Below are 14,191 nucleotides of genomic sequence, written 5' to 3' on the forward strand. Positions count from 1 at the left end.
AATACATCGCTGTTGTGCATACCTGGCTACATTGAGAGGCCATCAATAGGGTCTCAAATAAATTCTCCTTTCCTAATAATACCGGTATGAAGGTGAGAGTAGTGTGAGGGGATTTCTTTTCCTTTCTAGAACAAATAAAGCTCCGGATGAAATGAAGAGACCACTGCAACTTTTTCTTTCCATTCCAAAAAAGTTTTGAGTGAGGAACAGAATTCAATTTGCATTGGTCTCTTAATTTTAACCCCTCTGTTCCTCACTAAAAAACATCTTTGGAAAGGAAAGAAAAAGGTGCATTGGTCTCTTAATTTTTTCCAGAGTGTATATTGGATGGTTGCAATGATGTCATCCTGCTCCTAGAGGGAAAACATGCAGAATTTCTCCCAGGATTCCACTGTTTGACCGGCTTCTCATGTCAAATAAAAAGTCTGGGCTTTGAAAATACTCAAAGAAATATCAGGGTGAATCAAATATTGTGAAGATATTAATGTGAAAAACCATCCACCATGACGGTGTGTCCTGCTCTTTTAACTGCAGGGTCCCTGAAGAACCATGGCCACATTTAAATAAATGACTAAACAAAAGAAAGACCTAATTGTAAACATTTATTACATAGTAGACACTATTTAATAACGACACCATTTCAAGTAAAAAAAAAAAAAGCTTCAAGAATTCATAGTTCTAGCCAATGTCCAAACATTTCAGACTTATTGTATAAACCATCTATGGACATGTTTGGACGGTTGAGTTAGGTTAGCTTGCCATTACTCTGAATTTGAGAGAAGTGATGCAAGGAAATCTCTTTTACCAAGGGCAAGCATACTAGTATTCAGAATTGAGTGTGTCTGTCTGACTGTGAATGTGTGTTTGAGACTGTACAGGTGAATGCATGTGTGTCCTTCGCAGTGACCTACAGCACAATTGTCTGACCTATAAAAGCAGGAAGAACAAGTCATATAGCTTTTAAGACCCATGTTCTCTTAACCACAGAAAGCTGTTCTTGTTCTGCCACAATGACGATGTGTGTGCGTGCATGTGTCTGTATGTGTATATCTATGTCTTTTTGTCTATGTGTGAGTGCGTGCATGTGTCTGTATGTGTATATCTATGTCTGTTTGTCTATGTGTGAGTGCGTGCGTGTGTCTGTATGTGTATATCTATGTCTGTTTGTCTATGTGTGAGTGCGTGCGTGTGTCTGTATGTGTATATCTATGTCTGTTTGTCTATGTGTGAGTGTGTGTGTGTGTCTGTATGTGTGTGTGTGTGAAGAAATTTTAAGGTCCAAACTGTTGTTTTCCTTCCCCCAAGTCACAAGGACAGGGAAGGATTACATTAACTATTGACAAATGTTAGCTTCGATCCAGCAGAGGCCCTACACAGATATACACACACACACACACACACACACACACACACACACACACACTGGAGATACTAAGATTTTTCATACTTCCAGTAGTCGCATGGCTATCTATATTTTGCAACTAGTCCATTTCTGTTTCCAGCAGAGAGAGCCACAATGGAACGGCAGCCTTTGACTCCAGGTCTGGCAGACACAGGCATTTCATCCTTTCATTGACTGACTGGGGTGGAACCAGGCACCGTTCTTGGACTCCAACCAACAGTGGGAAATTGGAAAATCAAAATGACACCAGATAGATTTGAACTGTTGAAGTGATTAACTGGCCACGCCAGACTGCACTGTGAGCCAATATGTAAAACAATACAAAAAGTCATGAGTACCAAACGTGTCCTAACAATCATCTACTCATTCAGAGTCACTGAGATCTCAAGCAAGTTGTGGTGTTGCTTGACAAACCAAAACTCATTATGTCAACATGTTACACACTATATCCCCCAGTAACCCATTATGTCACCCTGTCACACACTATATCCCCCAGTAACCCATTATGTCACCCTGTCACACACTATATCCCCCAGTAACCCATTATGTCACCCTGTCACACACTATATTCCCCAGTAACCCATTATGTCACCCTGTCACACACTATATCCCCCTGTAACCCATTATGTCACCCTGTCACACACTATATCCCCCAGTAACCCATTATGTCACCCTGTCACACACTGTATACCCCAGTAACCCATTATGTCACCCTGTTACACACTATATCACCCAGTAACCCATTATGTCACCCTGTCACACACTGTATCCCCCAGTAACCCATTATGTCACCCTGTTACACATGATATCTCCCAGTAACCCATTATGTCACCCTGTTACACATTATATCACCCAGTAACCCATTATGTCACCTAGTTAACCCTTGTGTCACCTTTATGTAATACAATTTTACATTACAAGAAACGCAGCGGGAAGGAGAACATTATTTTTCAAGTAGAACTATTGTACTGTGTCCCCCTTTGTACTTTGAGCTTGTGTCCATGACTCACTTTGTACTGTGTGTCCTTTGTTCTATTTGCTCAGTAAGAGCCAGAGACAGACAGATAAAGTCAGGCGGAAGACAATGTGACTCAGTGGAGGAGGGTGCTCTGAGTTAGCAAACCAGAAAACCCAAAGTACAGGGGCTCCGGCTGAAACCCAACATTCCAAAAACATAGAATTTTCTGAAAACATATTTTTCTTTTATACATCCCTCTTTTGGTTCAAAAGCCTTGTTGTGATAAAATATTCATGCCGGAATGAGTTTTTGCTTCAATAATTAATTTAGATTATCTGCATAGAAAATACAAAACTTGTTCAACCTCTTGTATCCCACCTTCTAAAGACCCCATCACACAGCGGACAACCCCTCCTCTGCTCCATGGTCTATGATGGCGAGCCCAGGAACAAGAGCATGGTGAGGATGATACCCTATTAGCTTGCTGGCATGCTGAAATACAAGGCCCCTTAATTACTTCCTCAAGGTTGCAATTAGAGCGTTTGGAAATTCGCTAATTAACATTGCTTGAGATAATTCCACAATGAGAGGCCTGATATTTAAAATTTTAATTAGTGAGATGGTGAGATGTAGATAAAAAGACAGATAGATGGAGGAGGGAGAAATAGATGGGGGGTAGATGAATGGAGACACTCAACACCCCAACAAGACAGCTCAGTGAAGCTAATGAATGCATTATATTGTTTAACAAGCCTAATTTGTATTTAGAGTTCTAAGGATGAATTACTGTGAAGGCTCCCAAAGCACAGAATAGATTTTAACAGTCAGTTGCTACAGTTACTCCACACAAGGGAGTAAATACTGTACTTAGAGTGGAGTGAGAGAGCGAGAGAGTGATAAAGAGAGACAGGGGAAAAAATGATATATAATTGTTGTGAAGTGCTTTGTTGTTCAAGTTATATTAGTACAGACATTATAGAGTGAAGGAAAGAGAGGGGGAGAATGTAGAAGAGAGGGAACAGAAGAAACATGAAGAGAAAGGGAATAAGGTATATCTGTCTAATTACTACCCTCCACTACCAGTTGGAAGTGGTAAAAGTTGTGTCCATTAATAGACAACCTTGAGTGAACAAATTACATTCCTACAATGTTCCTACAGAATGTTTCTTCACAGACAACAAGTGCACCTAAAATGAGACCCTTTCTGAAGGTACGTGTGATGATATTCTTATTTAAGTGTTTAAATAAGAGGCACTCTGAAACACCCTAAATATCTTTCCAATCTGAATTATTGGTGAAACATTGTATTTATCAGTGTTAATTTGTCCAATTGCATTTGAGCCCCTGAGATGAGGAGACTTTGTATGAAAATAGTTGCAATTCCTTAATGTTTCATACAATAATTTTGTTCAACCCCTTGAATTAAAGCTGAAAGTCTGCACTTCAATTGATACTTGGTTGTTTCATTGCATATCCATCCATTATGGTGGCATACAGAGCCAAAATTATGAAAATTGTGTCAGTGTCCAAATATTTCTGGACCTAACTGTATGCTTGGTGGGAATTCAAATTGGCAAAATATTGGCAAAAAAAACTAAACAAAAAAACACAACAGCTCAAATTATATACAGAAAGAATTAAGAGACCACTGCAAAATTATCAGTTTCTCTGGTTTTAATATTCATAGGTATGTGTTTGAGTAATATGAACAGTTTAGTTTTATTTTATAAACTACTGACAACATTACTCACACATTTTAAATAAAAATATTGTCATTTAGAGTATTTATTTGTAGAAAATAACAACTGAAAATAACCAAAAAGAGATGCATTGTTTTCAGACCTCAAATAATGCAAAGAAAACAAAAAAAATACTAATGTTTTAATTTAGGAAGAGTTCAGAAATCAATATTTGGTGGGATAAGCCTGATTTTTTATCACAGCTTTCATGGGTCTTGGCATGCTCTCCACCAGTCTGTCACATTGCTGTTGGGTGTCTTTATGCCACTCCTGGCACAAATATTCAAGTAGCTCGGCTTTGTTTGATGGCTTGTGGCAATACATCTTCCTCTTGATCAAATTCCAGATGTTTTCAATGAGGTTCAGGTCTGGAGATTGGGCTGGCCATGACAGGGTCTTGATCTGGTGGTCCTCCATCCACACATTGATCGACCTGGCTGTGTGGCATGGAACATTGTCCTGCTGGAAAAAACAATTCTCAGAGTTGGGGAACATTGTCAGAGCAGAAGGAAGCAGGTGTTCTTCCAGGATAACCTTGTTCTTGGCTTGATTCATGTGTCCAAAGTCAAACCTGCCCAATTCCAGCCTTGCAGAAGCATCCCCAGATCTTCACCGATCCTCCATCAAATTTCACAGTGGGTGCGAGACACTGTGGCTTGTAGGCCTCTCCAGGTCTCAGTCTAGGCATTAGATGACCAGGTGTTGGGCTAAGCTGAAAATTTGACCTTACTCCATTCCTCTATGGTGCAATACATTTACACGTTTGCAAACATCAGCCTGGCTCTTCTTTGCTTCTCATTGATGAAGGTCTTTTTCTAGCTTTGCACGACTTCAGCCCTGCCCCTAGGAGCCTGTTTCGAACCGTCCTCGCCGTGCACTTCTCCCCAGCTGCTGCTTCCCATTTTTTTTGTAGGTCACTTGATGTCCTCCTACATTTGAAGTGACATTCAAATGAGATGACGTCATCTCGGTAAGTGGACAGTTGTTTTCGCCCACTGCTAGTCTGTAGCTTTGTTGTCCCCAATGCCTGTTGCTTGACCTTGTTCTTATGACCCTGACATTCACTGTATCCCTCTGCCAGTAAAGCCAGAATTGAAACCTTCTTCTCTTCATTCAAAGCTTTTCTTGTCAACTCTTTTGTCATGCAGAATAGTATTTTTGTATTTTATTCAAATTAACTTTGAGGTACTACTTGCACTGTTTTTTCCATCCAGCTGGTCCTATTGCAAGAGGATAGTGATGACCACAGCAGTGGTTTTTATATATTTCCTTGTTAAATTAGATTTGGTTCAGGTAATCACCTAATCAAAGTGTGATGGCTAGACGACTGGGTCAGAGCATCTCCAAAACTGCAGCCCCTGGAATATAGTTCTGGAGATGCTATATGTATATACAGTATATATACTGTTCATTTAGAGAGAGATGGGTCTCTATCATAGGTCTCTATCATAGACCTACCCATTACCTTTTTAGACAGATTAAAGGTGCTTTCCAACCTATCACAATGCATGTTTTGACCAACCTTTTGTAGAAGAAATACAGTATTACATGTCCAGCCAATAAGAGGCTACCACCATTAGTAAACCCAATGAGCCAATCACACTATAGAGACTATAGTGGATCATTTAAGCAACTTATGGAGCTTTAAAGAAAGAAGTGGACGAAAGAGAGAGAGGGAAGGAGATTGAAAACGGGAAGGATGTAGAGAAAGAAGCAGAGAGAAATCTATGAAAGAGTGAGCTGAGAGCAGGAAAGCACTACACTATCATACTGGGCTCAGAAACTGGGAAGTGGTGTGTATTTGCTAGCATTAGCTAAGAAATCCAGTCCAAGACCACAGACTGAGCCCCATATGGATGGACCTCTTTGGTACATCCGCGGTCACGTAGCCCGTTTGGTGGGTTAATGGGGTCATCAATAGCGTTTTCATTACTATTACTGAAGCAGATCATAATGAGTCCATGAAAAACATAATGAAGGGCTCAAAGTCATGACCAAAACCTGTTAATATTCCTCCAACATTCACATTAATCAAATTTTGCATTTTCATAAGAAAGTGCTTAAAACTGAGCAACAAATAACAAGAAGCTTCCAGTTCAGAGAAGTCTTCTTAATGGCACAATGCACCAAGGTTAAAGCTGAGGTGGTGAGGATTTACTGCAAATTAGAAATCATCTCATTACACATCAATAGTGTCTTGGGAGCTACGCTGATCAGAGACATCGCCTAGCGTAGAATTGACTCTATTGCTGTCAAGCCAAATGACTGGCCTAGAGCACGTTCTGGTGTTGAGAAAGTGTTGTTTGTGTTCAGTCGTCAACATTTCCCCTGGTGCTTATTCCTTGTGAATTGCAGTGGACCCTTACTAGTTTGTATGTTTAGCACATCAAAGAATTGTCAAATCTATCTTTTACATGCTGCCCCCTCCCATCCAAACTAAGCCCAGGGTATGTAAACAACATGGCAGTCGGCTAGTACTCTTCCATCACTCCACTTCAAAAACCTTCTGAGATTGACACAAAATCGATCCCCGCAAGCCCCGAAAAAAACATAGTAGAAAAGCGTGTTGATGGAAGTGATGGGACAACAGCGCTATCCTTCCGGCTCTCCACAAGAGAAGCACATTATTTATACAGACATTTATACAGACATTTATACAGAAATGTCTCCCTGCTTCTCTCATCCCTGGCAACAGTGTAAATAATAGATCAGATTAGTGCCGCTTAATGTAACACAATAATTCACCTAGCTGCGATTTCACCACCTCCTTGGTGTGATGAACAAAAAAAGATGAATAGGAAGGCAGGTGGAGAAGGTTTTTTGGCCATTGACCTACATCTGTTTCAGAGACATGGAGGGACAGAGAGATGAGGAGAGTAAGAAGGAGAGGGAAACCTGAAGTAAAAGGTCACCTGGCAGTCTGGCAATCGACTAACACTTCCCATATACAGAAACCAGGAGAAAGGGAGAGAGAAGGGGACGTAGCCTTTCCATCCTTCCCAATTCCACAGCACAAGCGCTTTAAGGCAGACGTCTGTGTTTAAATATGTAAATAGCGTTGCATGGATTAGAGTGGCATTCATTTATAATCTCACTCTTTCTATACGCTCTCCCTCTCCCTCCCATTGAAGCTGTGGAGACGCGAGCTGAGCTGTCAGGAGATGAATGCAGTAATTAAGCGTCTCCCTCTGTTGTGCTGTCCGAGGCAATAAGAGACCATTGTAGCGTCTTAAGGGGTGTATCATTCTATCTCTGTCTCCCTCCTCGGTCCCTTTGTGTTTTACGTCAACGACTGATACAGACACCGGTTGGCTCATTGCATCTCCTGCCATAAAGGGATCAATTAACATTTGGTGTCATCAAAAAAGGGCCCGGGAGCATATTTAAAAACAGGTTATCATAAATGACAAGCTAAGCAAAGCAAGCGAATGAAAAGAATCACTGTCAGGGAAATAAAATAAATGCAGTCACGTTGAACATTTTGCAGCCTAGTTTAAAATGTGAGACAGGCACCAATGGCAGTAGGGGTGAGATGAAAGGAGACGGGCCCTGGAAGGGAGGCAACGGGCCTAAAGTGGGACGTTTCAGGCACGTCAGGTGAACTACAGCAGGGCTGTGTACTCGGCAGAAATGTTCGGAAACACCCCCGTAAAACATGCTGATGGTTGGGGAAAGTGAGATGCGTTCTCTACTAACGCTCCTCAAGGCTCCCTTTCCTGATGAATAGGCAGGATGCACAAACAACATGTAGTCTCAAAAGGCCCACTTTCCTGTCCAAAAGGAGTCGACAACTAGAGAGAGCTGAAGCCAGGCATTCTGGAGCCACTAACACAGTAGCCTAATCACCGCTACCTCGGCAAGCCGGTGGTGGGACGGGGAACACCATTTTAAATGCATTCCCGGTTACATTGGTCAGTCGGAAAGATGACTTTTGGAATATTCTCCCGATAGTGAACCGTGCCCACCACGACTACTCCGATCCTGAACCCTATGTAGCTTTGGCTGACCTTATAAATGAGTGTGAGTAACACGTCCTGGAGTAGTACGGCGCCTTCAAACGGACAGGTTCCGGTAGAAGGTCCACTCACCACTATCTTGGCGTCGCGGACGGTGTTCTCCGGCACGGTGATCCAGTACTCGGCCCGCTCCCACTGCGGAGGCTGGTTGTGCACGTTAGTGATGATGACGGTGAGCTCAACCGAGCTGCTCCTGTTGCCCCCGTCCGTGGCCACGATCCGCTGGTTGATCCGTGAAGTCTGAGAGCCCAGGGACGAAGTGGCATGGAGGTTAGACATGTGAAGAGTGTTGTGCAGACCAAAACGCTTGGCTAAACCCGCTCTCAGAAAAGCTCCCGATGTCTTAATATCACATTTACCTAGAGAATAGGGGCGAAGGAATGTGAACGGAAATATAAAAGAAACCATTCAGCGTCAGCTGGTCACAGTCCAAAAAGCAGGTTTGTAACTAGAACTCTCTTAATGTTTACGTGAGAGTGCCTGATGTCCTTACATCCCATTAGAAAGACAGAGAGAGATGCAGAAAGAAGGAGAGAGCAATAAGAGAAGAGTCATTCCAAATTACAGTATTCAGATAAATGATTTGTTGCAAGGGGAGCATGAAAGCTTTGTTATTGCTGAAGAGAAGAGAGGGAAGAGAGGAAGGGGTGACATTTAAAACAGAGGAATAGTTACTATTATTCATAGGAGACATTAACTTTGAGTCCATTGTGCGACAAGAAAGAAATGGATTTAGTCCTGCTACCTCTTGATTTGACTTTGGGAGGTTGTTGGACTTGGGGGTGGGGGGGGGCACTTCTACAACACATACACAAGCAAACACACACATACCTAATGAAGACAAAACTAATCTTAAATATGAAACCTAATATGCAAACACATTTCACTGCACATAGAGTGATAAAGATACTTAGAGATATGGACAATAACAGCAGGGGAATGAAGAGATAGATGCTTTTAACTTCCTGATGTTTCCGCAGGCTACAATATATTGTAAGAGAAACTGTAATCCATACTTCAGGCATTACAAACTTCAGCGGTGGCTGAGGTCAGCTGAAATTGTAATGGCTGTTTAAAAAAAGGGAACCATGGATTAGAAGTTCTCTTTGCCCATAGACATACCAGGTTGGGGAACATCAAGTTGAAATAAACGTATTGTGGAAGTGGAAAAAGCAGACAGGGTGAGGGAATGAGAGAGCCAGTAGTGGTCGCTCTCTGCTGACAGGGTGGATAACTCTACCTGACATGTGCTTGGTCTCTGCAGAGCAATATTCTCTGACACACACACATTAATATAGAGGCACGCACGCACACACAGACACACACTCACACACTCACATATACACAGTAAAGAAGGATGAAGTCGTGGGAGAGCTGGGGACTGCATGGAAACCAACAGGTCCCTCATCCCCGGTCTCACTGGACCTGTCAAACCCGGTCTTCATCAACTCAACATATAGACCACACCTAAGAGCTAAAAGGTGTTGGATGTGAATCAGGCATGAATATTTCACTGGTTGGTATGGGTCACCTGGAACCCAACCTCAAAGCCCCCTGCTCTTTACTCTCCCCCTATCCCATTCTGCTTCTTAGCAGTGGCTAAATGGAGTGCTGTAACATAGTGTGCAGACCGGAGAGAGTGTGGGGGAGATTCTCAGAATACAGTGGGGAGAACAAGTATTTGATACACTGCTGATTTCGTAGGTTCCAGAAAATCACATTGTATGATTTTTAAATAATTAATTAGCATTTTATTGCATGACATAAGTATTTGATCACCTACCAATCAGTAAGAATTCGGGCTCTCACAGACCTGTTAATTTTTCTTTAAGAAGCCCTCCTGTTCTCCACTCATTACCTGTATTAACTGCACCTGTTTGAACTCGTTACCTGTATAAAAGACACCTGTCCACACACTCAATCAAACAGACTCCAACCTCTCCACAATGGCCAAGACCAGAGAGCTGTGTAAGGATATCAGGGATAAAATTGTAGACCTGCACAAGGCTGGGATGGGCTACAGGACAATAGGCAAGCAGCTTGGTGAGAAGGCAACAATTGTTTCCGCAATTATTAGAAAATGGAAGAAGTTCAAGATGACGGTCAATCACCCTCGGGGGTCCATGCAAGATCTCATCTCATGGGGCATCAATGATCATGAGGAAGGTGAGGGATCAGCCCAGAACTACACGGCAGGACCTGGTCAATGACCTGAAGAGAGCTGGGACCACAGTCTCAAAGAAAACCATTAGTAACACACTACACCGTCATGGATTAAAATCCTGCAGCGCATGCAAGGTCCCCCTGCTCAAGCCAGCGCATGTCCAGGCCCGTCTGAAGTTTGCCAATGACCATCTGGATGATCCAGAGGAGGAATGGGAGAAGATCATGTGGTCTGATGAGACAAAAATAGAGCTTTTTGGTCTAAACTCCACTCGCCGTGTTTGGAGGAAGAAGAAGGATGAGTACAACCCCAAGAACATCATCCCAACCGTGAAGCATGGAGGTGGAAACAACATTCTTTGGAGATGCTTTTCTGCAAAGGGGACAGGACGACTGCACCGTATTGAGGGGAGGATGGATGGGGCCATGTATCGCAAGATCTTGGCCAACAACCTCCTTCCCTCAGTAAAAGCATTGAAGATGGGTTGTGACTGGGTCTTCCAGCATGACAACGACCCGAAACACACAGCCAGGGCAACTAAGGAGTAGCTCCGTAAGAAGCATCTAAAGGTCCTGGAGCGGCATAGCCAGTCTCCAGACCTGAACCCAATAGAAAATCTTTGGAGGGAGCTGAAAGTCTGTATTGCCCAGCGACAGCCCAGAAACCTGAAGGATCTGGAGAAGGTCTTTATGGAGGACTGGGCCAAAATCCCTGCTGCAGTGTGTGCAAACCTGGTCAAGAACTACAGGAAACGTATGATCTCTGTAATTGAAAACAAAGATTTCTGTACCAAATATTATGTTCTGCTTTTCTGATGTATCAAATGCTTATTTCATGCAATTAAAATGAATACTATATGGGGGTTTTTTCTGGATTTTTGTTTTAGATTCTGTCACTCACAGTTGAAGAGTACCTATGATAAAAATTACAGACTTCTACATGCTTTGTAAGTGGGAAAACCTGCAAAATCACCAGTGTATCAATTACTTGTTCTCCCCACTGTATGAGATCATTCATCAGGTCTACAATGACAACATAGTCCTAACCCACTGATATTACAGTTGAAATTTAGTCTATGGTCAAATTGAGCAGAGATATTGTAAATAAATCTTCCAGAAGACATTAACTTTTAAACAATGGCATCCATTCAAAAGTTGTTGTCCTACATGCTCTATAAAATGCTGTGAATATAAACAAACATGCTAGCAAAGTCACTGTAACGACAAACCACACCAAAAACAAGAGTACAGCACGAGAATACAATGAACATAAACATCTGGAAACAAGAGAGAGCACGAGAGAGTTGAGGAAAAAAGCTAAATAATAGAAAGAGAGCTTAGCCGACAAAGCCTAAACCCTATAAATAAAATGTCACTGTGCAGTGTCTACTCGAATCTGCCTGGAGGGAGACAAACAAATGTCGGAAACAAATGTGCACGCACATGCACACACAAAGACACACGCACACAAATATAAATGCATGTGTGAATACAACGGATCTACAGGCCGTGTGTAAGGTACACAAAGCTATATATAAATGTATAGAGCGACAGGACCACTGATGTTACTCCATGTTTAATATGCATCAGCACAGGGAAGGAAGACGACAGGTGGTGTGTTGCTGTCTCAGTGGATGATATCAAAACCAGTAGGAAGGATTGGTGTGTGGCGTACACACACACACACACACTGGGAGGGAGCACGGGGGGGGGGGGGGGGGTCTGTACACACACACTCAGGGGAGAGCATAAAGAGGCTGTGAAAACACCTGTACTAGACCAGAGGGCTCAGGATTCCCCCACCTCAACAGGCAGCCTGCAGCAAGAGGAAATGGGGTTGTGGGGAGGAGGGAGCGAAATAAACACACACACACACACACAAGAATACACATGCACACCCCTTGAGGGTGTGTTGTAGTACACTGTGGTATATTGGAGTATATTATAGAGTGTTGAAGTATACTGTAGAATCAATTATTATACTTTAGTATATTGTAGAATGTGGTAGTTTATTCTATTGTGTTGTAGTATATCCAATAATATTGTAGTATATTCTATTGTGTTGTAGTATATTGTAATATATTCAATAATGCTGTAGTATATTATATTGGGTTGTAGTATATTGTAGCACATTCTGTATTGTTGTAGTATATACTATTGGGTTGTAGTATATTGTAGCACATTCTGTATTGTTGTAGTATATACTATTGGGTTGTAGTATATTGTAGCACATTCTGTATTGTTGTAGTATATTCTATTGGGTTGTAGTAGGCTGTGGTTGGTCCCACCTGGGAGATGGGCTGGTTGACGTACACCCAGCCAGTGCTGGGGTTGATGTGCAGGTAGGCTGGCTGCTGGCGGGACAGAGAGTAGGTGATAGCCGCGTTACTTCCCTGGTCATCATCGTGTGCCGCCGCTCGCAGGAAGCTAGTTCCCACCGGTGTGTCCTCGCGCAGGAAGTCTGCCACACGAAGGGTTAAAACATCCACATTCCCATCAATGACAAACAATCGCATCAACAGCAACAGAGACGGTGGCATTTGCCTGAAATCCTGCATTACAGTCACAGCAACCTGAAATGAATGTGTCCTAGAAACATTTCAATCTCCCTGTTAAATAATTAATAAGCCACTCCAACAGTGTTGTTCTAATCTGATTAAAAGGAAATTCTGACATGGGGCTTATCAAAACATATTTGCACACATGGTAAACAAACAAGGACTTCAGAGAGCAGGCAGGCAGCGACGTTTTCATTAGTCTTAAAAGCTTTTCAGGATTACCTCTGATTTAAAATATATATCAGCATATGAGTTGTTGGTGGGTGGGGGGGGGGGGTGGGAGGGGGGGGGTCTGCTAAGTCTTACCTTTCAGAACATTGCTTTACCTTGAAACATTTTCAGACAGTAAAAAACTAATAGATGCCACAAGCCAGTGTATCTGTGTTGGGAAAAGAGAACATTAGGACCTTGAGATTTTGGAGCCCAGTTTAGCCTTAACCTCTGACCTCTACCAAGCTACACCAGGCCAAAGAAGATACAGGAGGGATTCCGCACATGAGCTGAAATTTCCCTGGTTTCCCGACACAAGAAATGTGCAAAAGTAGTAGGAACAAAGGGCTGAACACATTTCCAATGTTGTGTTTTAGAATGGATTCATTTTTCAATGCCCAGTAGAATACCATGGGAAGGACTTGGTAAGCATTTGTTGGGGAAGTACTGAGGAGGATGGAGAAGGGAAGCTAGAAAACATTTCTGGGTGAGCCTTAGCAAGAACACTGTGGTTCTCAACCACTCAACACTAAACAACCATATTTGGTACTGACGATTAGGAGCACATATGTAGCAACCTAGACAACACCTAACTAGGGCCTAGTCGTACTATAACAGTGTTGTTGTGATAGAGAGGCTTTGCTTTGTTTAATTTCATGATAAGATTTCTTCTGAGAGACTTTTCATGTTTGATTCTAATAAGAACTTTGCCATGTTTAATACTATGGACAGACAAAGATAATGCTCTCATCTACTAATGCCCTTAAATCTTTCAATTTAATTTGAAGGCGAAAATGCTGTATGTGTTTTTATCTTTTGTGTTTTTATGGGATTTTTTTGTATTGCAATTTAAGTATTTAAGCTGTTAAAATATTTGTATCACCTCCAATAAAAGTAAAATGTACTGACCTTCAGTAAAATAAATAAAATGCAAGGATCACTGCTGCGTGAATACATTGGAATTGTAGTCATATTTGCAGTGGTGTACAAGGTCTGGGTTCAAACTTCCAGACCCATTTATAAACAGACACCAAGTCACATCAGTAAACCAACTAGCAATTAGCTGGCTAACTCTACTTCTTCTGACCAAAAGGTATTAAAAATGTGATTAACTTAAAAGATATGTCTGTAGATCAACATGTTAC

The 14,191-nt window shown here is 42.0% G+C and overlaps 1 protein-coding gene across 2 annotated transcripts in view; it reads right to left on the reverse strand.

The window, feature by feature from the left end:
* Positions 1–14,191, reverse strand: part of si:dkey-22o22.2 (neural-cadherin) — a 123,294-nt gene that overhangs the window by 30,959 nt on the left and 78,144 nt on the right. For both annotated transcript variants that reach the window (XM_029116048.2, XM_029116047.2), the window contains exons 11-12: positions 12,567–12,739; positions 8,188–8,355 (exon numbers count right to left, since the gene is read on the reverse strand). In XM_029116048.2, the coding sequence (XP_028971881.2) occupies positions 8,188–8,355; positions 12,567–12,739 (341 nt within the window). The remainder of the gene's footprint in view (positions 1–8,187; positions 8,356–12,566; positions 12,740–14,191) is intronic.

The sequence above is a fragment of the Esox lucius genome, chromosome 20 (assembly GCF_011004845.1).
Source record: "Esox lucius isolate fEsoLuc1 chromosome 20, fEsoLuc1.pri, whole genome shotgun sequence".
Lineage (NCBI taxonomy): Eukaryota > Metazoa > Chordata > Actinopteri > Esociformes > Esocidae > Esox > Esox lucius.